Source organism: Macaca thibetana, chromosome 12 (genome assembly GCF_024542745.1).
Source record: "Macaca thibetana thibetana isolate TM-01 chromosome 12, ASM2454274v1, whole genome shotgun sequence".
Taxonomy (NCBI): domain Eukaryota; kingdom Metazoa; phylum Chordata; class Mammalia; order Primates; family Cercopithecidae; genus Macaca; species Macaca thibetana.
The window spans coordinates 119,184,006-119,208,652 of NC_065589.1; the positions used below are offsets into that span (position 1 = coordinate 119,184,006).

The 24,647-nt window shown below is 46.7% G+C and overlaps 1 protein-coding gene across 1 annotated transcript; it reads right to left on the bottom strand.

The window, feature by feature from the left end:
* Window positions 1-7,366: 7,366 nt before the first annotated feature.
* NIFK (nucleolar protein interacting with the FHA domain of MKI67) lies at window positions 7,367-17,292 on the bottom strand. The gene is made up of 7 exons (XM_050752493.1): window positions 17,115-17,292; window positions 15,977-16,114; window positions 12,573-12,681; window positions 11,292-11,503; window positions 8,897-8,956; window positions 8,709-8,777; window positions 7,367-8,338 (listed from the first exon to the last, which is right to left on the bottom strand). The coding sequence occupies exons 1-7, from the start codon at window positions 17,217-17,219 to the stop codon at window positions 8,150-8,152; spliced, it is 882 nt and encodes a 293-aa protein (XP_050608450.1). The 5' UTR covers window positions 17,220-17,292; the 3' UTR covers window positions 7,367-8,149.
* Between the last annotated feature and the right edge of the window lie 7,355 nt (window positions 17,293-24,647).

The following is a 24,647-nucleotide window of genomic DNA, read 5'->3' on the forward strand; positions in this document are numbered from 1 at the left end:
GTTGCAACCTCTGCCTCCCAGGTTCAAGCCATTCTCCTGCCTCAGTCTCCTGAGGAGCTGGAATTACAGGCATGTGCCTCTGGGCTTACTGCAATCTTGGCCTCCCAGGTTCAAGTGATTTTCCTGCCTCAGCCTCCTGAGTAGCTGGGATTACAGGCGCGTGCCACCATGCCCAGCTAATTTTTGTATTTTTAGTAGAGACGGGGTTTCTCCATGCTGGTCAGGCTGGTCTCGAACTCCCGACCTCAGGCGATCTATCTGCCTCGACCTCCCAAAGTGCTGGGATTACGGGTGTGAGCCACTGTCCTCAGCCGAGAGGTCTGTTTTGGATAAAAAGTATTTTGCACATATTTTCACGGAGTCTGGTTTGTGTTTTCAGTCTCTTAACAGTCTTTCACCAAGCATTTTTTTTTTTTCCCCAGAGTCTTGCTTTGTTGCCCAGGCTGAAGTGCGGTGGCGAGATCTCAGCTCACTGCAACCTCTGTCTCCCCGGTTCAAGCAATTCTCCTGCCTCAGCCTCCTGAGTAGCTGGGATTACAGGTGTGGACCACCACATCTGGCTACTTTTTGTATTTTTAGTAGAGGTGGGGTTTCATCATGTTCGCCAGGCTGGTCTCGAACTCCTGATCTCAGGTGATCCACCCACCTTGGCCTCCCAAAGTGCTGGGGTTATGGGTGTGACCCACTGTGCCCGGCCGCATTTTTTTTTTTTTAATTGGGCAGCCCTGAACCAGAACAGGTTCAGAAAGACTCCTCACCAAGTGAGTTTTAAATTTTGATTAAGTCCAATTTATCAACTTTTCCTTTTTATAGATCATGCTTTTGGTTTCAAGTCTCTTTGCCTAAACACAGGTCATGAAAATTTTTCTGTTTTCTTCTAAAAGTTTTTTAGTTTTATGTTTACATGTAGGTCTGTGATACATTTTGAGTTCATTTTTGTAGAAGGTGTGAAGCTAGTGTTTCCTATCAACATTGCTTGCAGATGTTCACATGTTGATGTTGATCTGCAATAAGATTTTACATATACATATTTTTGGAGATGGAGTCTCGTTCTGTCACCCAGGCTGGAATGCAATGGCTGGATGTCGGCTCACTGCAACTTCCACCTCACAGGTTCAAGTGATTCTCCTGCCTCAGCCTCCCTAGTAGCTGGGATTACAGGCACCTGCCACCATGCCCAGCTGATTTTTGTGTTTTTAGTAGAGACGGGGTTCGCCATGTTGGCCAGGCTGGTCTCGAACTCCTGACCTCAGGTATTTGGGACCCTCAGCCTCCTGAAGTGCTGGGATTACAGGCGTGAGCCACCGCCCCTGGCCACATAGGATTTCAATTGAGTATATTCCTCAATTGAAAATCATCTGTAGAATTCTATTACCTTTCTGTTGTGGTATGTGCCAGCATGTAATTACACTGCAGTTAGTCATCTTCTGTTGAAAGATAAGTGGAAGCTTTGTAGTCACTCAGTTACATACATTTTGAAACATGGAAATTTCCTTTGCACTTTTACTGAGGTCTGAAAACACTGTTAGAACCACAGTTGGAGGTTGGAAAGTATATCTGCTGTAAATATATGTGTAGGAATGCAGATCTCACGGCTTGTAACTCTCCACAGCACAGGAAGTACATAAAGTAGCCTGATATTACTCGTGATTCAAATGTTGTCATCCAAATGACTTTTCAGCCTTGTAAGTTTTGAATGTAAGTGGCTTTGGCTTTTAATTCTAAATTGAATTCATTGACTTAAATTCATGCAGAAACAGCGAGTTTGCAGCAAAATTTACTTTCTGCACCTGTTCAGTATTTGATAATAGTTGAATGTTCTCAGAAATTTTAAATCTTGGCCCTGAACTCAGGAAGTCTAGGTAAATCTTTATCTCTGCTAAGCCATCAAACTGCTGTGTGGTAGGTAGGATGAGTCAGGATATTCTATTTCTGTCAAAAATCCATGGAACTGCTGATGATGACCAAGTCCATGGGAACAAATGAAGTGCACTGGTGACTACTGCTTCAATGACACCATAGGTTTACGTATTTTCTGAAAAGCATCTGCTGGTAAATCATACAATGACTAACCTTCAAATGCCCTGTATTTTCACAAGTGGGAAATTTGTTCAACTAACCCCTTTTCTACTACATACATATTTTTACTGCTATCAGTTTGTGTCCCAACTTGGCAAATCCTGCTTCAGGTTGTAATACATTTCTCAACTTTGAAAATATTTTTGCTTACGGTTGCTCCACAGACTATTCAGAGGCTAATTGTTCAGTCACTTCCAGGGTGACTTCTAAGGTCCAATTTTCCAGGGACTGAGGAGGTTACCAGAATGTGGGACTTCCAGTGTTTAAGCCAGAAAGGTCCTAGGCAAACTGAAACAAACTGATCGCCCCAACACTTCCAACTCGGCAATGACTCTTTGAATGATCGACTGAGCAGTATTGGTAACACCTGTTAGCCCCTCAGGAGTCAAGGAAAAGGTTCAAAATCATTTGTCTTGTTTTTAAACTACTGACGTTGCTTCCTCAAGCAACTGTTTTCACTGAAAGGCCAACAGTTCTAAGTTTATTTTGGTGGCTCATGCCTGTAATTCCAACACTTTGGGATGAGGAGGGAAGACGGCTTAAGACCAGGAGTTCGAGACCAGCCCATGTAACAAAGTGAGATGTCTCTACCAAAAATAGTTAACTGGGCATGATGGCGTGTGCCTGTGGTCCCAGCTACTTGGGAAACTGCGTGGGGAGGTTCACTTGAGCCTGGCAGGCAGAGGCTATAGCGAGTCATGATCATGCCACTGCACTCCAGCCTGGGCCACAGAGTGAGATCCTGTCTCTAACAACAAGAAGTTTATTTTCTCTGGCCACATTTCTTCTGCTGTTGGAATCAAACACAATTATCTCATCATTGCTAAATGGCTTTCCTTGCTTGGCTAACAAGCCACTTGGAAACTTACTTTAGTTACAGCCTCATTTTCCTGTCAAGAAATTGGGTGCTGATACACCATTTTATTTTTATTTTTTTGAGACGGAGTTTCGCTCTTGTTGCACAGGCTAGAGTGCAATGGCATGGTCTCAGCTCACTGCAATCTCTGCCTCCCAGGTTCAGGTGATTCTCCTGCCTCAGCCTTCCGAGTAGCTGGGATTACAGGTGCCTGCCACCAGGCCTGGGTAATTTTTGTTTTTTGTTTTTGAGATGGAGTTTGTTTTTGTTGCCCAGGCTGCAGTGCAGCGGTGATCTCGGCTCACTGCAACCTCCGCCTCCCGGGTTCAAGCAATTCTCCTGCCTCAGCCTCCTGAGTAGCTGCAACTACAGGTGCTGGCAACCATGCCTGGCTAATTTTTTTTATTTTTAGTAGAGACGTGGTTTCACCATGTTGGACGTGCTGGTCTCGAACTCCTGACCTCAGGTGATCCACCTGCCTCAGTCTCCCAAAGTGCTGGGATTATAGGCGTGAGCCACTGTGCCTGGCCAATTTTTTGTATTTTTTTCCTTTTTTTTTCTTTCTTTTTTTTTGAGATGGGAGTCTCACTCTGTCGCCCAGGCTTCAGTGCAGTGGCGTGATCTCGGATTGCTGCAACCTCCGCCTCCCAGGTTCAAGCAATTCACCTGCCTCAGCCTCCCGAGTAACTGGGACTACAGGCGCGTGCCACCATGCCCGATTAATTTTTTATATTTTTAGTAGAGATGGGGGTTTCACCATGTTAGCCAGGATGGTCTCATCTCTTGACCTCGTGATCTGCCTGCGTCAGCCTCCCAAAGTGCTGGTATTACAGGCGTGAGCCACTGTGCCCAGTCCAGTTTTTTGTATTTTTAGTACAGATGAGGTTTCACCATGTTGGCTAGGCTGGTCTTGAACTCCTGACCTCAGGTGATATGCCTGCCGTGGCCTCCCAAAGTACTGGGATTAACAGGCATGAGCCACCGCACCCAGCTGATACTCCATTTTAAACATCTAACTCTTCTGATGCTTTCCTATGAGTTGGGACTACTCCAATGATGAAATACACAATCTGTAGTGCATCCAGCAGCAGTGCTAAGCAGAGGACCACATATGGTCTGTTACAACTGAGTTCCCATAGCAGAAAAGTAGCCAGAGACAACATATACACATAAATGTGGCTGCATTCCAGTAAGTCTTTACTTACATACACTGAAATGTGAATTCTCTATCATTTTCACGTGCTGTACTTTCCCCCCAACCACTTCAAGAAATTGCCTTTGTTGCGTTAAAGTGAGATTTTAGAATTAATATTAGCAGTCTCATACCACAATCAGCCAGGGCTACAATTTCCAGTCACAGTGACCAGTTGCCTTGGCTTTGGCCACGCTGTATTCCAAACAATAGTAATGGAAAACCCCATTCTGAACTTGTGTCAACTTCATTCATTTGCCATTCAAAGGCCATTTCTGTGGCATCTATTCACTCAACACTCCATCTTATGGCCAATACACAGCTTGCGAAATGTCAGGCTCCAAATTTTTTCCTGTATAGCTTTTTGTCTGATTATATATAATAGCAAAACAAACCTCATTAATTTTTAAAAACTAAGAAAGGGAAAAATGGCTGGCCTGGTGGCTCATGCTAGGAATCCCAGCACTTTAGGAGGCTGGGGCAAGAGGATCGTTTGACCCCCAGAATTCAAGAACACTGTGGACAACACAGCGAGACCTGTTTCAACTAAAAAAACACAAAAGAAACAGGGAAAAACCTAATTAGTTTGATAACTGAATTAATTTTGATATACACTTTTCCATTAAAAAAAAAAAAGTTTTTTTTACAAGAAATGTCTATAGCTGGCCAGGTGTGGTGGCTCATGCCTGTAATCCCAGCACTTTGGGAGGCCGAGGCGGGTGGATCACTTGAGGTCAGGAGTTCAAGACAGGCCTGGCCAACATGGTGAAATCCTGTCTCTGATAATACAAAAATCAGCTGGGCATGGTGGTGCATGCCTGTAATCCCAGGTACTTGGGAGACTGAGGCAGAAGAATCATTTGAACCAGGGAGGTGGAGGTTGCAGTGAGCAGATCGTGCTACTGCAGTCTAGCCTGGGTACCACTGAGTGAGACTCCATCTCTAAACAAACAAATAAGGGGGGTGGCAGGTGGTTGTTCAGGGAGAAATACTCAGTTCATCTTGCCATGTACATGTATGTGTTTGAATGCACATGCCCCTTAAGATCAAACACAACAGACTTATGTCTTCACATGGAGAACTTTATCTGATGCTTTCCCAGGGGAAACCAGATGGATGTCCAGATCCAAAGTTTGAGAGATGGTTCAAATAGGGCATTATTTAACAAATACACACTAAATCTTCTATGTGCCAGGAACAGTTCTAGAGATCTAATCTGCTCTTTGCATGTATTTAAAACCAACTCTACTTTGCATCAGAATACCTAGCCCAATATCATATGAAAGACTTACAAAATTATAGATGAAAGAATGCTTAGCGGCAATGAATTAAAAAAAAAATTTTTTTTAGAGTGATAATGAATTTTTTTATTATACTTTTAAGTTCTAGGGTACTTGTGCACAATGTGCAGGTTACTTATGTATGCATGTGCCACGTTGCTGTGCTGCACCCATTAACTCATCATTTACATTAGGTGCATCTCCTAATGCTATCCCTCCCCATTCCCCCCATCTCACAAGAAGCCCCGGTGTGTGATGTTCCCCATCCTGTGTCCACATGTTCTCATTGTTCAATTCCCACCTGAGTGAGAACACGTGGTGTTTGGTTTTCTGTCCTTGTGATAGTTTGCTCAGAATGATGGTTTCCAGCTTCATCCATGTCCCTACAAAGGACATGAACTCATCCTTCTTAATGGCTGCATAGTATTCCATGGTGTGTATGTGCCACATTTTCTTTTTTTTTGAGATGAAGTTTCACCCGTTGCCCAGGCTGGAGTGCAATGGCGGGATCTTGGCTTACCGCAACCTCCGCCTCCTGAGTTCAAGTGATTCTCCTGCCTCAGCCTCCCGAGTAGCTGGGATTACAGGCATGCACCACGACCCCAGCTAATTTTGTATTTTTAGTAGAGACAGGGTTTCTCCATGTTGGTCAGGCTGGTCTTGAACTCCCGACCTCAGGTGATCCACCTGCCTCGGCCTCCCAAAGTGTTGGGATTAGAGGTGAGCCACAGCGCCTGGCAGATGCCACATTGTCTTAATCCAGTCTGTCATTGGTGGACATTTGGGTTGGTTCCAAGTCTTTGCTATTGTCAATAGTCCTGCAATAAACATACATGTGCATGTGTCTTCATAGCAGCATGATTTATAAATTCTTTGGGTATATACCCGGTAATGGGATTGCTGGGTCAAAGGGTATTTCTAGTTCTAGATCCTTGAGGAATTGCCACACTGTTTTCCACAATAGTTGAACTAGTTTACAGTCCCACCAACAGTGTAAAAGTGTTCCTCTTTCTCCACATCCTCTCCAGCACCTGTTGTTTCCTGACTTTTTAATGATTGCCATTCTAACTGGTGTCCGTTCTTTGGGATGGAGTTTCACTCTTGTTGCCCAGCCTGGAGTGCAATGGCGCGATCTTGACTCACTGTAACTTCCGCCTCCTGGGTTCAAGCAATTCTCCTGCCTCAGCCTCCTGAGTAGCTGGGATTACAGGCATGCGCCACCATGGCTGGCTAATTTTGTATTTTTAGAAGAGATGGGGTTTCTCCACGTTGGTGAGGCTGGTCTTGAACTCCTGACCTCAGCCGATCTGCCCACCTCAGCCCCGCAAAGTGCTGGGATTACAGGCGTGAGACACCGTGCCCAGCTTTTTTTTTTTTTTTTTTCAAGAGACAGGGTCTTGCTCTGTCACTCTGGCTGGAGTGCAATGGTGCAACCACAGGTCATTGTAGCCTCAAACTCCTGAGCTCAGTGATCCTTCCACCTCAGTCTCCTCAGTAGGTGGGACTACAGGAATGCGTTGCCATGCCCAGCTCATTTTTGTTTTTTTTTTTAAGACAGAGTCTTGCTCTGTCACCAGGCTGGAGTGTAGTGGCGCAATCTTGGCTCACTGCAACCTCCGCCTCCTGGGTTCAAGTGATCTCCTGCCTCAGTCTCCCAGGTAGCTGGGACTACAGGTATGTGCCACCACACCCACCTAATGTTTGTGTTTTTAGTAGAGACGGGGTTTTACCATACTGGCCAGGATGCTCTTAATCTCTTGACCTTATGATCCACCTGCCTCGGCCTCCCAAAGTACTGGGATTACAGGTGTGAGTCACCATGCCCAGCCTCATTTTAAAAATTTTTTGTAGAGAGGGGCTCTCATCATGTTGCCCAGGCTGGTCTCCAACTCCTGGCCTTAAATGATCCTCCTGTCTCAGCCTCCCAAAGAGATGGGATAATAGGCATGAGCTATGACATCTGAAAGCAATGTTTTTAATGAATCTGAATTTGCTAATGAAGGGGAAAATTTACTTTTTTTATCCCCCCAATGACTCCCAAGTCCTACTCGCAAACAAATAAATCGTAGAAAAAAAGTTTAATTGCTGGTTATTGTTTGAATCTTGAAATACAATTCCTCACTGATGACACTGGTATAAAATGGTGGTTATTAATCCATGCTAGCACAACCAAAACTAACGTTAACATTATCGGTAAAAATGAGTCATTTTTGAATCTCGATTAAAATGTGAACACAAAAACAAATCTGTGTTAACACTGGAACTGCCTTCTCACTCTACATATAATTAAACTTCCAGCTTTAACCATTTCATGTTGAAATCTAAAGCATCCCCATGAGTTAAATGTCCCTGACAAACCATGTAGGTGGACAAACAAGATTGGTGGTCTTTAAATGCCAGTGACAGAAAAGGCTGCAGTTTAGTACTTAAACCTGCAGTTAGTGGTCAACTTTCTATCCAAGCAGAGTAAACTAAGGATAGCTATGAAACATCAAAAGAAAATTAGAGGCCAGGACAAAGAGGCAGTGTCAGCCAACCCAATGCAAGCTGGTATGCACCTCTGTATTTCAGACAAGGGCAGGCAATCCAAAATTACAGATTGCTTTTTTTTAACTTGACCAAACAGTGTATTTTTCCTCTGAAAATCTTGTCAAAGGTTGCAATTCATTGCACCTAGTAAAATACAAAGTCCACTCTCATAAAAATATTGTATTTTTCAGAAGAAATATAATACATTGAAAATCACTGATTGCTTTTTCTTCGTCTTTTTTTCCGTGAATGTGTAGGTGTTTGAGTCTCTTGTATTTCTTCTTTTACACAGGATATGGGCTGTTTGAAAACTATTTCATTATCTTTGTCATCATCATTCAGTTCAGCCACTTCAGATTTTCTCCTCTCCAAAAATGTTGGTGTACAAACTGGTGTGGGGCCCTGGATTCAACAAGTAAAGAATGTAATACAGAAATGTAGACCAAGATTATGACTTAACCTAAAAATATCACCTCTTCTCTATTTTTACAAGTTGTGCCCCATTATTTTAGGTCTGTTTCCGTCTTTTGGTGATACTATTGCAAAGAATAAAGAACTCAGATGCTTATCAACTTAGTAAAGAAATTCACAACAAAAATAGCATGTTCCATTACAAGGTTTTAGGCAGAAAATTGCTAAATCTACAATAAAGATCTACCAAATGTCACAATATTTAATTTGAAATCTTAAAATGAGAGTAGCAGAAACTACTTTTCCTTCTTCAAATTATTTCTATAATATCTGGTGCCCAGAATATTGAAAACCATTTTACCTGGCTATCCACAGTCTTCTCAGGAACGTTGGGAGTACCTAAAACTTTTTTCTTCTTCTTACGTAAAACCTTAAAATAAAATTTTAAAGGTCATCAATTTGAATATGGATCAGCTATGGTAGTCTTCAATGTTTTCCTACTTATCTTTCTCTAATATCTTGCATGTAAAATGATAAAAAACATTTTACCTGGCCTTTCGTGGACGTCTGACGATTAGTTTTTGAAACACTTTCCGTTTTCTGCAAAATCTTTAATAAAGAAGTTATAAATTGACAATCTCGTATCTTTTCTTTCTAAACTTAGCATTAGATCCTCATATATATTATCAGTAAATCCTCCCTAAATGACAGAACATTTCAATTTAAAAATCAAAACTCATAAATATAGTGAATTATCTCAAGTAAAGGGCAAAACTAGGAAATACCCAGTAGAGGAACTGACAGAGCTGCAGAGGTTGAACGGAAGGCCAACACCTGGAGCTCACTGATTCACAGAATCCTGAATTCAGGAGGGCGGAAGCAAGAAGAACGTGTAAAGCCAGGCCACCCCCATCTCCACTAAGTCACAAACAGGGTACAGGAAAAGCAGTGCTTGCATGCCTCTTACCAAGTTTCACTGTCTCAGTTCCCAAATGGTTCACAAGAGTACCAGGGCCTAAGGCCTTGGCGAAATGTTCTAATACTATTAAAGACAATATTTGGAATTTGGGCAAAAAGTTAACCACCGAGAATTGAGCCAAAGGAGAATAACACAGTCACCTAGTTTCTGGATAAGGTTAAAAACCTAGTAGATTGGCTGGCCCAGTGGCTCACACCTATAATCCCAGCATTTTGGGAGGCTGAGGTGGGTGGATCATGAGGTCAGGAGTTCGAGACCAGCGTGGCTAACATGGTGAAACTCCATCTCTACTAAAAAAATACAAAAAATTAGCTGGGTGTGGTGGTGTGTGCCTATAGTCCCAGCTACTCAGGGGGCTGAGGCAGGAGAATCACTTGAAACCGGGAGGCAGAGGTTGCAGTGAGCCAAGATAGCGCCACTGCACTCCAGCCTGGGCAACAGACGGAGACTGTCTCAAAAAAAAAAAAAGAAAAGAATAAGACCCTTACCTATACTAGCCATACCATAATGAGCTTCATTCTCGATCTATAATAAAAGACACAGCTCTCCTTACTGTGACAGATGGACGAAAGGTTCAGTGTTTTGGTATTTACTTATAGCATACAGTAAACCAAAGACTTAATTCTGGCAGTGTCACCTCTGAATGACAATCTTTTTCTTTTTTTAGAGATATGGTCTTGCTCTATTGCTGAGGCTGGAGTGCAATGATACAATCACAGCTCACTGCAAACTTTAAATCCTAGGCTCAGGAGATCCTCTTGCCTCAGCCTCCTGAGTAGCAAGGACTACAGGCACACACTACCTCAGTTGGCTAATAAATGGCAATCTAAGAGTATTATAGTTTTCAGTTAAATAGTGGGTTTACTTCAGTAACTTAAAAAACAGATTATGTAAGGTAAACAAATCAGATTATCTCCTTAAAAGAAGCTTCCTCTTCTAGCCAGGCATGGTGGCTCACTCCTGTAATCCTAGCACTTTAGGAGGCCAAGGCGGGTGGATCACCCGAGGTCGGGAGTTCGAGACCAGCCTGGCCAACATGGTGAAATCCCGTCTCTACTAAAAATGCAAAAAGTAGCTGGGCGTGGGGGTGGGTGCCTGTAATCCCAGCCACTTGGGAGGCTGAGACAGGCGAATCACTTGAACCTGGGAGGAGTTTGTGGTGAGCCGAGATTGTGCCACTGCACTCCAGCCTGGGCAACAGAGACTCTGTCTCAAACAACAACAAAAAACAACTTTCCTCTTCTGTAATAACAGAATCTGGTCTCACAATGTTTTAGGAAGAACTTACAATGGAATGTTTCAAAAGTTTAGTCAGGCCAGGCATGGTGGCTCACACCTGTAATCCCAGCACTTTTGGAGGCGAGGTGGACGGATCACCTGAGGTCAAGAGTTTGAGATCTGACTGACCAACATGGTGAAATCCCATTTCTACTAAAAATACAAAAAATTAGCCAGGTGTGGTGGTGCGCACCTGTAATCTCAGCTACTCGTGAGGGTGATGCAGGAGAATTGATTGAACCTGGGAGGTGGAGGTTGCAGTGAGCTGACATTGTGCCACTGTACTCCAGCCTGGGCAATAGAGCAAGACTCTGTCTCAAAAAAAAAAAAAGAAAAAAAAGTTTAGTCAAAAAACTGGCTGGGCACAGTGGCTCACGCCTATAATCCCAACCCTTTGGGAGGCTGAGGTGGGTGGATCACCTGAGGTCAGGAGTTCGAGACCAGCCTGGCCAACATGGAGAAACCCCGTCTCTACTCAAAATGCAAAAATTAGCCAGGCATGGTGGTGTGCACCTGTAATCCCAGCTACTTGGGAGGCTAGAGGCAGGAGAATTGCTTGAACCCAGGATGTGGAGGTTGCAGTGAGCCAAGATTGTGATAAGCACTAGGCTAGGTCCTTTACAAGGTACAAAGTCGCCCCCTCCCCTCCCCACAACAAACCACAAAAAAGATTTCACGAATATTTACCAAGGAAGGAAAATCATAATCAATTCCTTTTTTGGCTAATTTCTTCCTGAGTAATCTTTCTTTCTTTTTAAATCGCTCCTCCATCCGTAGCTTTTGTGTTAGTGTCCGATTCCGATTATACCGTTTCACTGATGGATGTGATGGCTGCTTAAATGGAATATTCCAGTCTTTAAAGAGTTCTTTATGTACTTTTTCAGGTGGCATAAAATGACCTATTTTTAAAAAGAAAAAAACATAAAAAGTTTCAACAAAATGGTAGGAAAGAGATTTTAATGCTAACTTTAGAATCTCCCCAGTGCCATTCCTCACATAACAAAATGATGTGGCTGGGTCCAGTGGCTCACACCTGTAATCCCAGCTTCTCTCACAGCAATGGGAAGTGAATAGAGACACTACCGGGTCAGCCTCATCAGCTGTGAACTTGGGTACCCAAGACGGCCACATGCCACCATGTGCACAGGGAGGCCAGAAACTTCACTTTGGCTCCCAAGGGCAGCAGGATCTGGACAGGGATGCTCTCTGCATCCTATGGACTGCAGGGTAGGGGCTGCGCTGGCTCCTTTCTGCAGAAGGAACTGTGCTAGCTCCTTTCTGTAGGACGAACCTGCACTGGCTGCTTTCTGCAAGACGCACTACTCACCTCGTGCTATCGCTCCTCCACTCCCTCTGGCTTCTCTCGTGTGGAAGCGCTGCAGCCACTGCCATTTAGACAGATTTTGCAATGCGATTCCTGACCTTTGATGCTATCCCCACTGCCCTCACGATAAATTCTGAACTGGCTGACTTAGAAGGCCCTCGGTAACCTGACCTGAAGCTTCTTCCTGCTCCCTCCTCTCTTGCTACTTTTCCTCACATTCTCTCACAGCCGAATGGTTAGGCACCTTTGGCTTGGCATTCACTGTTCCTCAGCCAGGAATGGTCTGTCTTCACTCCTGTCCCCTTCACCTGGCTCGCTCCTGTTTAGTCTTCAGGTTTCAATGTCAATGCTGCTTCCTCAGAGAAGCCTTTCACAGCCCATAAGGATGGTTAGCTGCTCCTCCCGTGTGTTCCCAAGGTAACTTGTTCGGTTCCATTGAGAGTAAAAACAGCTCTCAGGCTGGGAGATTTTAAAATTCCAATTAGAATCTGCCTGCAACATACACTGAAGTCCTTGCACCATTCTGTAAGAGTCATCCCAGAGATGAAGTGGCATGTCCAAGCAGCTGGGCACGCCGCCCTTCCCACCAGTCACCCACCAGCAGCAGGCACCAGGCAACCCTGCAGTAAGACAGGGGCACTTACACTCCAGGAGTCTTTCACCAAACAGGTAGTTGTTCATTGTTTCAGCAACTATCTTGGCAACATCCTCAGACTCAAACTCCACAAATGCATAGCCTTTGCTATTTCCAGTCTGCAACAGAGAAGTTGCCACAAAAAGTAGAACAATCAAATTTGAATGCATCATCAAATTCCTAAAATGCCATTATTTTAAATAATGTATATTAGCTCCTTATCAAATATTACCACACACTTAATTCTAACTTCAATTCACATATTCTGGGGACTGCTATGGGAAAAAGAAAAGATGCAAGAATCTGGACGCACAGCTGATTTTGTGGTATTCTTGGGATTTTGGTTATATGTGATAAATACACAGTTCCTATGGCTGGAATTTATTCAGTAACAACACCCCATGGTATAAAAAAAGTCTTCAACTTAAAAGCCACATGGCTTAACAGTGGGAATCAGGAGGCTCATTTCTAGCACCAGTTGTGTCAGTAACGAGCAACTTGGACACTTCCACAACTGAGTCTCAGCTTAATTATCTTCAACAGGGGGATTCTTGGAAAAATTTAAATCCCTCAAAATCCATTTATAATCTCAACACTCAAAAGGGAGGGGAAGGCCAGGCGTGGCTACTCACGCCTGTAATCCTAGCACTTTGGGAGGTTGAGGAGGGTGGATCACCTGAGGTCAGGAGTTCAAGACCAGCCTGGTCAACATGGTGAAACCCCATCTCTCCTAAAAACACAAAAAATTCACTTTGGGAGGCCGAGGCGGGTGGATCTCGAGGTCCGGGGTTCGAGACCAGCCTGGCCAACACAGTGAAACACCATCTCTACTAAAGATACAAAAAATTAGCTGGGCATGGTGACATGCACCTGTAATCCCAGCTACTCGGGAGGCTGAGCCGGGAGAATCACTTGAACCTGAGAGGCAGAGGTTGTAGTGAGCTGAGATCGTGCTACTGCACTCCAGCCTGGGCGACAGAGCAAGATTCCATCTCAAAAAAGAAAAACTAGGCCAAGCGAGGTGGCTCATGCCTATAATCCCAGCACTTTGTGAGGCTGAGGTGGGTGGATCATCTAAGGTCAGGAGTTAGAGACCAGCCTGGCCAAAATGGTGAAACCCTATCTCTACTAAAATACAAAAATTAGGCCGGGCACAGTGGCTCACATCTGTAATCCCTGCACTTTGGGAGGCTGAGGCAGGAGGATCACCTGAGGTCGGGAGTTCGAAACCATCCTGACCAATATGGTGAAACCCCATCTCTACTAAATATACAAAAATTAGCCAGGGGCGGTGGTGTGCGCCTGTAATCCCAGCTATTCAGGAGACTGAGGCAGGAGATTCGCTTGAACCCAAGAGGCTGAGGGCGCAGTGAGCCAAGATCGCGCCACTGCACTCCAGCCTGGGCAACAGAGTGAGACTCCGTTTCGGGGAGAGGGGGGGAAGGCCAGCACGGTGGCTCACGCTTGTAACCCCAGCACTTTGGGAGGCCAAGGCGGGAGGATCATGAGGTCAGGAGATCGAGACCATCCTGGCTAACACAGCGAAACCCCCTCTCTACTAAAAAAATACAAAAAAAAAAAAAAAAAAAAAAAAAAAATTAGCCAGGTGTGGTGGTGGGCGCCTGTGGTCCCAACTACTCGGGAGGCTGAGGCAGGAGAATGGCGTGAACCCGGGAGGCAGAGCTTGCAGTGAGCCGAGATCACACCACTGCACTCCAGCCTGGGTGACAGAGCGAGACTCTGTCTCAAAAAAAAAAAAAAAAGTTAGCCAGGCATGGTGGCGGGCACCTATAATCCCAGCTAGTCTGGAGGAGGGCAGGAGAATCGCTTGAACCTGGGAGGCAGAGGTCACAGTCAGCTGAGGAACTGTGCCACTGCAATCCAGCCCGGGCAACAGAGCGAGACTCCGTCTCAAACAAAACAAAACAACCACCAAAAAAACCCTGAATAGAATGAAATAGAAAATCAGCAAATCACACAAAACAAGTTTAAATATTGTCTCATATGGCTTTTATTTCAGTTATGCTTACATGTATGTGTATGTGTGCTGGTTTGTGCTATGAAACTTTTTTTGAAAACCCTCATCTTCTCTGTGATGGTAAAAACTTACTTCTTATTGTGAGCCAGTCTGCAAAATGCTCTTCTAGAAAAATCTGTCTATACCTGCACAAAGATTGTTCCTAGCAGCTTCATGTAAAGAGTTAAAAATAGTAAAAAACCTAATGTTCAGGCTAGGCACAGTGGCTCGCTCACACTTGTAATTCCAGCACCTTCGGAGGCCGAGGTGGGCGGATCACCTGAGGCCAGGAGTTTGAGACCAGCCTGGCCAAAACATGGTGAAACACGGTTTCTACTGAAAATATAAAAATTAGCCAGGTGCAGTGGCCAGTACCTGTAATCTCAGCCACTTAGGAGGATGAGGCAGGAGAATCACTTGAATGTGGAGGCGGAGGTTGCAGTGAGCTGAGATCGTCCCACTGCACTACAGCTGCCTGGTGACAAGAGTGAGATTGTCTCAAGAAAAAAAAAAAAAACCCAAAACAAAACCTAATGTTCAATAGGAGCGTGGATAAACTTTAGTTACCTAAGTAACAAGCAATGATGATAACAAAGGCACTAGAGTTACACGGATAAAGCTCAGATTATTGAGTAAAAAAATTCAGCTGAAGAATGATAGAAATAATATAATTTTAAAATAATACTATATGTACATTTATATATGTACACACGTGTTGTAGCACATATATATATAGATACAGTAAAAACTTATAAACATATATAGCAATGAAAACTGAATTTGTGGCCAGGAGCGATGGCTCACGCCTGTAATCCCAGCACTCTGGGTGGCTGAGGTGGGAGGATCACAAGGTCAGGAGTTCGAGAACAGCCTGGCCAACTAATGAAACCCCGTCTCTACTAAAAACACAAAAAAAATGTAGCCAGGTGTGGTGGCAGGTGCCTATAATCCCAGCTACTTGGGAGGGTGAGGCAAGGAGAATCGCTTGAACCTGGGAGGCGGAGGTCGCAGTGAGCTGAGATCGCACCACTGCACTCCAGTGCAAGCTTCTGTCTCAAAAAAAAGAAAACGGAATTTGTGAATTTAATTCCCTAATTAAAGGAGAAGGTGAAGAACACTGGGAAGGGTACAAAAGGGACCTCAATTCTACCTATAATCTGTATCTTTAGGACAACTAACAGATGATGGATGCACACCCTATCCCCTAGATGCTAAATCAAATAGGTGCCTATGGCTACAACCCAAGTTTATGTGCCGGGATTCTATGTTTCAGATTCTAAACCTCCACTCTTCTTTTTGGAATGAAATCTGATAAGAGTATGTGAATGTGCTCTTTAATGTCAAGAATCACACACATTTGAAAAACAAAACGTCAAATCCAACTTTAAAAATCTTACCCTTTTACTTCTGGACAGTCTGAATCGTGTCACAGTGCCAAACTGGGAGAAATACGAAAAGATCTGGGTTTCGTTAAGTAGGTTAGGTAGGTGGCCCACATAGACTACTCCAGAAGTAAGTCGTTCTTGTTTTTTCCGCTGAAGACATAAAGACCAGGTAAATTAAATATTTTTTAAAATAAGAAAATCACATTGTAACGAAACTTACAAAACCCCTAGCCCTAGGCCCAAGAACCTACTCCGCATTTCCACTTACCACAGTAGTAATTAAAGAAGTGGCTGTTGAGTGTCTCTCTCCCCACAAAGGCCATGGCCAAGCAGTAATCAACTATCTTTCCAGCCTGGCATCCCAGCACCCAGTATAATGTTAGTGCTCAATAACTATGTCAATCAACGGATAAGTAAGGACATCTTCGAACAAGCCATTTTGGATCTTCTGCCCAGAGAACTCTACATAAATATAGCCTTCAATTTTGTATGCATATTACTGTTTACTCGCATTTCATCGAAAAATTTTCGAGACGCTTGCTAACTCTCACAATACAGATTAGCCTTTCAGCGTCTCAACCATCATACCCTTACCTCTGTAACAAGAACTTCTAAGTTTTCCTGTGTAGTTTATGCTAAAAACCACAGAAAGTATAAGCGATGTCAGGGGCCCTGGTCAGCAAGCGGAACCTGGCAACTACTCTATTTTAATAACTCCCAGATCACCAACCCGGCATACAAACCTCCCGAATGTGTTAAGTCTGGGGCCCCCGTTTTCGGGGGGAACGCGGAAGCGTGACAGGTCTAACCCGGAGACAACCTGTGGTATGGGAACCTATTCCCTCCAGGTGGTTCCCTCCGCGGCTTCCGTCACCCCAATACTTCCCCCTTACCCTCCACATGAAGGCTCCAAGGCCTCAGCGGCCAAACCTCTCCATCATTTACCGACCAGCGTAAACCCTTTAGTCTCAGAAACCGTGGCCTGCAAGCTTAAGAGGTGGGTCCCTGATTCGGTCAAATCCGCTAGGGATACTCTGGAAGGCGTGCGCGAAGGCAAGGGGAGTCCGGGCGGGGAACCGCGCAACCCCAGATACCCTCTAGACCCTGTCCGTCGCCCCCGCTCGCAGCCTGGACCAGGGTGCCTGCTCACCTGGGTTATGCGCTTGCGAACCTGCGCCACCTCCTTTTGAAACTCGGCATCTTCCTGCGGGTTAAGCGACAGGATCGGCCCAGCTGGGCCAGAAAAAGCCGCCATGCCAAAAGCGGCCAACACTAACTCCACGCGGCGCTCCCGGAAACGACGGGCTCCCAGCTCCCCTGAGGCGGAAGTAGAGGCAGGACAGGGGCGTGGCGAAGCGCGGAGGCGAGGCGTGGCGAGGGGTGGGGAGGGCCATGAGTCGCGCGCGGGGTTGGAGCAGGAGTAGCACGGAGAAGCGGGGGTGGGGCACGAGGCGCGGGGCGCGGGACGCGGGACGGGGCATAAATTGTGCCGCGGTGCGAGGGCGGGGCACGAGGCCTGGCGAGGGGCGGGGAGAGGCATGAGTCGCGCGGAGGCGCGGCACCGGGCGTGAGTTGTGCCGAGGCGGGGGTGGGGAGTGGGGAGTGGGGCGGGACGGGGGTGGGGTGGGGACAGGGGTGGGGGTGGAGACGGGGGGTGGGTGGACAGAGCGGTGCGGGGCAGGGGGGCCCCGGGGCGGGGGGGAGTGGGGTCTGGGGCTGGGCTGGGGAGAGTTTCCGCGCCCTCCGCTGTAGGGGCGCCGATTGGCTTGGCTTAAGAGTGCCTGAAACAATTACCTTCACGCCTACTTAGAAAGGCGGTCTACAATTACAAAACAGTACTGGTGCCCGAGATGCTGCTCACATTCCTCAATTTGCTTATTATTATTTTCGAAACAGAGTTTCCGCTCTGGTTGCCCCAGCTGCAGTGAAATGGCTCAATCTGAACTGACTGCAACTTCTGCCTTCAGAGTTCAAGTGATTCTCCTGCCTCAGTCTCCCGAGTAGCTGGGATTACTGGCGCCCGCACCACGCCCCACTGGCTTATTTTTAGTAGAAATGGGGTTTCACCATGTTGGTCAGGCTGGTCTCGAAGTCCTGACCTCAGGTGATCTACCCGCCTCAACCTCCCAAAGTGCTGGGATAACAGGTGTGAGCCACCGTGCCCAGCCCTAATTTGGTTATTTCACTCACTAGTGTGTGAGCCCCTCCTGTGTGGAGACCCCTAGAGAATTTACAGCCTGGGGCAGCATGGCTGCTTTGAGAGATGAAAGAGCCTCGTGGGGGAGAGGCACACTGGGTGACACAGGAGGGTCCCCCTTAGGAGGTGGTGTTGGCAGCGAAGCCTGAAGGCTAAGGAGCAGGGTCTGGAGAACTGAGGCCCTGCCATCTGCTGGATCAGACAGGCCTACACATGTGTTCCTAGGTATAGAAAGAAGGACCCAGCAGTGGGGTTGGAGCCCAGCGTAGGAGGGAAGAGCTGCGAGGGGGCAGGCTGGAGTCCCATGGCTCTGTGTGTCAAAGTATGAAACTGGGGTTTTGTTGTAAATGCGAGGGGGTGGTTGGGTTTTAAGTGAGGCTGTGGCTGTTTACACCTTTTTTGTCCAGAACTGGTGGATTCTTGGTCTCCCTGACTTCAGGAATGAAGCCACAGACCCTCGTGGTGAGTGTTACAGTTCTTAAAGATGATGTGTCCAGAGTTTGTTCCTTCTGATGTTCGGACATGTTCAGAGTTTCTCCCTTCGGGTGGGTTTGTGGTCTCACTGGCTTCAGGAGTGAAGCTGCAGACCTTTGCGGTGTTACAGCTCTTAAAGGCGGTGCGTCTGGAGTTGTTCATCCCTCCTGGTGGGTTTGTGGTCTTGCTGGCTTCAGGAGGGAAGCTGCAAACCTTTGTGGTGAGTGTTACAGCTCATAAAGGCGGTGCACACCCAAAGAGTGAGCAGCAGCAAGATTTATTGCAAGAGCAAAAGAACAAAGCTTCCACAGCATAGAAGGGGACCTGAGCAAGTTGCCACTGCTAGTTGGAGCAGCCTTCTTTTATTCACTTATCTGACCCCACCCACATCCTGCTGATTGGTCCATTTTACAGAGAGCTAATTGGTCCGTTTTAACAGAGTGCTGATTGTTGTGTTTACAAACCTTGAGCTAGACACAGAGTGCTGATTGGTATATTTATAAGCTAGACATAAAAGTTCTCCAAGTCCCCACCAGACTCAGGAGCCCAGCTGGCTTCCCCTAGTGGATCCAGCACAGGGGGCACAGGCAGAGCTGCCCTCCAGTCCCGCTCCGCGTGCCTGCACTCCTCAGCCCTTGGGCGGGTAGATGGGAAGGGGCGCCACCCAGCAGGGGGCTGCACCCCTTGGGGAGGCTTGGGCTGCACGGGAGCCCACTGTGGGGCATGGCGGGCTGCAGGTCCCTGGCCCTGCCCCATGGGAGGCAGCTGAGGCCTGGCAAGAATTTGAGCACAGCGTGGGTGGGCTGGCACTGATGGGGAACCTGGCACACCCTCCGCAGCTGCTATCCTGGGTGCTAAGCCCCTCACTGCCGCTCCAGTGCAGGGCTGGCCCAGCCTGCACCCACTCAAAACTTGCGCTGGCCCACCAGCACCGCAGGCAGCCCCGGTTCCTGCTGCGCCTCTCCCTCCACGCCTCCCCTCAAGCAGAGGGAGCTGCTGTGACAGCACAGAGAGGGGCTCCCACAGTGGAGCCGCAGGCTGAAGGGCTCCTCCAGCGCGGCCAGAGCGGACGCCGAGGGCTGCTAGCACGCTGTCACCTCTGTCTTTTCTTTTTTTTTTTTTTTGAGACGGAGTCTTGTGTTGCCCAGGCTGGAGTGTAATGGCACGATGTCGGCTCACTCACTGCAACCTCTGACTCCTGGGTTCAAGCGATTCTCCTGCCTCAGCCTCCTGACTAGCTAGGGCTACAGGTGCGCACCACTACTCTTGGCTAATTTTTGTATTTTTAGTAGAAACGAGGTTTCGCCATTTTGGCCAGGCTGGTCACGAACCCCAGACCTTAAGTGATCTACCCGCTTCGGTCTCCCAAAGTGCTGGGATTACTGGTGTGAGCCACCGCACCCGACCTGTTTGTACCTTTCAAATACTATTACACTAGTGAGTAACTGAGTGGAGAGGAAGAGTGGGGAGTGGATTGCCGAGGAAGCAGGGAGGTGAGGCGAGAGTGACAGATCAAGCACAGCTAGCGTCAGGGGATAGCACCCCCCTCTGGAAGCCCTGAGGGCAGCCCAGGGTGTGTGTGCCTGAAGAGTGGCCTGTGGGCCTGAGGTGGAGGCCCTGGGAGGGAGTGCCTAGCGGAGGCCAGCCCACTTCCTCTGACAGACACTTGCCTCCCTCACTCACAGCCTTCGCCTCCTTCACCCCGGCACCCTCCGGTTCAGCTCCACTGTCACCCCCAAGGGGGCATCCCTGAGGCTGTAGCAAAGTCAGCTCTTCCAGTTAAGCACCCTCTTCCCATTGTGTTTTCTTTTTGTTTTTTTTGAGACGGAGTCTCGCTCTGTCGCCCAGGCTGGAGTGCAGTGGCCGGATCTCAGCTCACTGCAAGCCCCTCCCGGGTTTACGCCATTCTCCTGCCTCAGCCTCCCGAGTAGCTGGGATTACAGGCGCCCACCACCTCGCCCGGCTAGTTTTTTGTATTTTCTAGTAGAGACGGGGTTTCACCGTGTTAGCCAGGATGGTCTCGATCTCCTGACATCGTGATCCGCCGTCTCGGCCTTCCAAAGTGCTGGGATTATAGGCTTGAGCTACCACACCCGGCCTACCCCATTGTGTTTTCATGGCTAGGCTGGATTTTTGGGAGTGAGCGAGCAAGAGCAATTTGATTCTTTTTCAGGAGTGCCCCTTTCCATGGGCTTGTTCTTGCTCTCCCCGGGATGAAATCTTGGGGAGAGCTCCGCACTTGTGATGGCTCCTCAGATGTCAATTAACAGAAGCATTTCCACGCGTTCAAAATCTAGTATCAAATGTCTCCTCTCCCTGGCTCAGTGTCTCAGGCAGAGAAATCCCCAAAGGGGAGCACAGTCCACATCATATTTGTTCTTGGCTCCACCTTCTCTCTACACCCCAGTTTCTTTTTTTGGCCTTTTGTAATCCCGGAAAGGCCAAAAAAAAAAAAAAAAATGGAGAAAGGAGAAAGGGGCTCCTTGCTAGCGGGTGCCACGTGGCCAGGGAGCTTCAGAGGCGGCAAATGCCAGGGTGCTGGCACCTTCTCTCCAAGCACACATTTGAGGTGTCCCTTAGCCGGCCGCTCATGACTCTGCCTGCCTGCCAGAGCTTCTGCTTGCCGGCCAAGGTCAGCTCTGCGTCCAGAGGCTCCTGCTGGAGGGGCCTTTCCGACTGGACTTTATCATCCTGATCCTTTAAGAAGGGCCACGTCTTTTGTCTGTCACTGCCATGGGATTGCACTCTGCGTTGCTGCCAGGCAGACCTCCTGGCTGGCCTCATAGATGTCGGTGTATAAACCAGGTACAAGTCCCTGTATCCCCCAAATTCCAGAGGACGTAGACCAAATTCACTGGTTCCCTGAAGGTGCCATCTGTGTCCTCGTGTGTGTGTGTCTGTGTTTGTGTGAACCCTGTCCTCCTTCCTGAAGGTGACATCTTGACATGTCTCATAGCTACTAAGGGGAGAGGAGGATACGGGAAGGAATGACGGCAAACACATCTCTAGAGAAATCCTTTCTCAGGTTTTCCCAACCAACTCCACCTCCATGAGTGCCTGGCCTTGCCTTACATCCCCTCAGGTGGGTAGTGACCCAAGGCTTCTCAAACTTGAATAAGCATGTGGATTGCCTGGGGCCCTTGGGGCCAGGCAGGTGCTGATTCAGTAGGTCTGAGGTGGCCCACGTTCTATGTTCCTATCAAGCTTCCAGAAGAGGCCAATACTCCATAGACCACACTTAAAAACAGGAATAGAGATTTGTGGCATTGATTACTGAGTCCGAATTCTGGTACAGAATGTATTCTGTCACCCTCCAGAAGATTTGTTCAAGTCCTAATCGCTGGTACATAGGTACGTGTGAATGACACTGTACTTGGAGAGTCTTTGAGGATGGAATCACATTAAGATGAGGTCATGGCTGGGCACGGTGGCTCACGCCTGTAATCCCAGCACTTCAGGAGGCTGAGGCAGGCAGATCACTCGAGGTCAGGAGTTCGAGACCATCCTGGCCAACATGGTGAAACCCTGTCTCTACTAAAAATACAAAAATAAGGCCGGGCACAGTGGTGGGTGCCTGTAATCTCAGCACTTTGGTAGGCCGAAGCGGGTGGATCACTTGAGGTCAGGAGTTCAAGACCAGCCTGGCCAATAGGTGAAACTCCATATCTACTAAAAATACAGAAATTAGCCAGGTGCGGTGGCAGGCACCTGTAATCCCAGATACTTGGGAGGCTGAGGCAGGAGAATTGCTTGAATCTGGGAGGCTGAGGTTGCAGTGAGCTGAGATTGTGCCGTTGCACTCTAGCCTGGGTGTCGAGGAAAACTCCATCTCAAAAAAAAAAAAAAGAAGAAGTTATCAGGACGTGGTGGTGCATGCTGGTAGTCCCAGCTACTTGGGAGGCTGAGGTGACAGGATCACTTGAGCCTAGGAGGTTGAGGCTGCAGTGAGTGGTGATCACACTACTGCACTCCAGGAGTGATAGAGTGAGACCCTGTCTCTAAAAAAAAATGTCCCAACAAAAGCCTGTTCTCCTTAGCCAAAAGACCAAGAAAGGAGCAGGTTAGCAAGACAGAAAACTGTTCATTTTTTTTTCTTCTTTTGTCACCTCTGGCCAAACAGAAAACTTTTAGACAATAATGGCTCTACTCCAGCCAAACACACAGAAAAAACAGTGCTGCCCCCTACCTCACATATGCCATCAAAGTCCCAGTGGGGTGCCTAGACTTCCACCCTCATGAGGCTTGCTGATGCACCGAAACACCCCTCCCATGATGCTGTCGGGAAAGCCAGGAGAGAAGCTGGGGCTTTCAACCTGCCAACTGATAACGTCAGCAGTAATGATGGTGTTGGTGGAGACCATGTGTGGAGCCTGGATTTCCAACCCCATTCAGCAGTAAAGAGAAGCCCCTACGCTTGGGTGTCAACAGAGGCCAAGTGGGAAACCTGGCTGTATATTTCCACCAGAAAGTCACAAGGCAGTGTCCTCCTCCTCTTGCTGGAGAAGTATCAGAAGAAGCCAATTAAAACAAAAGGTTTAAATAAGATCCAGAGTTTCATAGCATAATACAGAAATGTTCAGGTTTTGATAGAAAATCACTTGTCATACCAAGAACCAGGAAGATCTCAAACTGAATGAAACAAGATAATCAATAGATGCTGGTATAGTCTGAATGTTTATACCCCCTTTCCCCCACCAAATCCCTATATTGAAATCCTAACCTCCCCAGAGTGATGGTATTAGGAGGTAGGGCCTTTGGAAGGTGATTTGGTCATGAGGGGATAGCGCTCATGAATGGGATTAGTGACCTTATAAAAGAGGCCCTGCAGAGCCCCCTAGCCCCTTCTGCCACACAATGAAGAGATGGTCATTTATGAACCAGAAAATGTGTCCTTAGCAGACATTGAATTTGCTAGCCCCTGGATCTTGGACTTCCCAGCCTCTAGAACTGTAAGAAGTAAATTTCCATTATTATAAGCCACCCAGTTTTGGGTATTTTGTTATAGCAGTCTGAGTGGGCCAAGACAGATGCCAATACCAAGATGACAGAGATGTTAGAATTATCTTACAAAGATTTTAAAGCAATCATGATAAGAATTCCTCCACGAGCAATTCTGAACATACTTGAGATGAATGAAAGAAATAGTAAGTCTCAACAAAGAAACAGAAAGTCTTGGCAATAAAATAGAAGCTATGAAAAACCAAATGGAAATTTTGAAATTGAAAAATGTAGTGAACAAAATAAAAACTCAGTATTTGGGCAGAATGTAGAATACAGAAGAAAGAATCAACGAACTGGAAGACAGAAAAATAAAAATGATAAATCTGAACAACAGAGAGAAAATAGGGTAAAAAACAAACACAGCCCCAAGGACCTCTGAGATTATAACAAAAGATGTAATATGATTGTCATCAGAGTTTCTGAAGGAGAAGAGAGAGAAGGAAAGGTTGAAAACGCACTCAAAGAAAAAATGTTTAGGCTGGGCACCTTGGCTCATGCCTATAGTCCAAGCACTTTGGGAGGCCAAGGCAGGTGGATCACTTGAGCCCAGGGGTTCAAGACCAGCCTGAGCAACATGTAAAACCCCGCCTCTATAAGAAATACAAAAATTAGCCAAGCATGGTGGTATATGCCTGTGGTCTCAGCTACTTGGGAGGCTGAGGTAGGAGGATCACTTGAGCCTGTGAGGCCGAGGTTGAAGTGAGCTGTGATTGTGCCACTACATTTAGCCTGGGCGATAGAGTGAGATTCCATTCCCCGCCCCAAGAAAATAATAAAATAAAAAAGAAAAAATGTTCAAAGAGACTCCCAAAATTTAGCAAGACACATAAACCTACAGATTTAAGAAGGTGAGCAAGCAAACCCCAAAAGTTTATTCTTTGAGAATAAACTCAAAGAAGTCCATGTGAAGACACAATATAATTAAATTTCTGAAAACTAAAGGAAAAAAAATCTCAAAAGCAGCCAGAGGGAAAAAAAAGACTTTACCCATAAGAGAAAAATCACTGACAG

Excerpts from the sequence above, each read along its gene's own strand:
- NIFK (XM_050752493.1), bottom strand. The coding sequence starts at position 17,219 with ATGGCGGCTTTTTCTGGCCCAGCTGGGCCGATCCTGTCGCTTAACCCG. Across the intron at positions 12,682-15,976 it reads GACTGTCCAGAAGTAAAAGG|ACTGGAAATAGCAAAGGCTA; the intron begins GTAAGATTTTTA and ends TCTCTGTTGCAG. Across the intron at positions 8,957-11,291 it reads ATTATGATTTTCCTTCCTTG|ATTTTGCAGAAAACGGAAAG; the intron begins GTAAATATTCGT and ends TCTTTATTAAAG.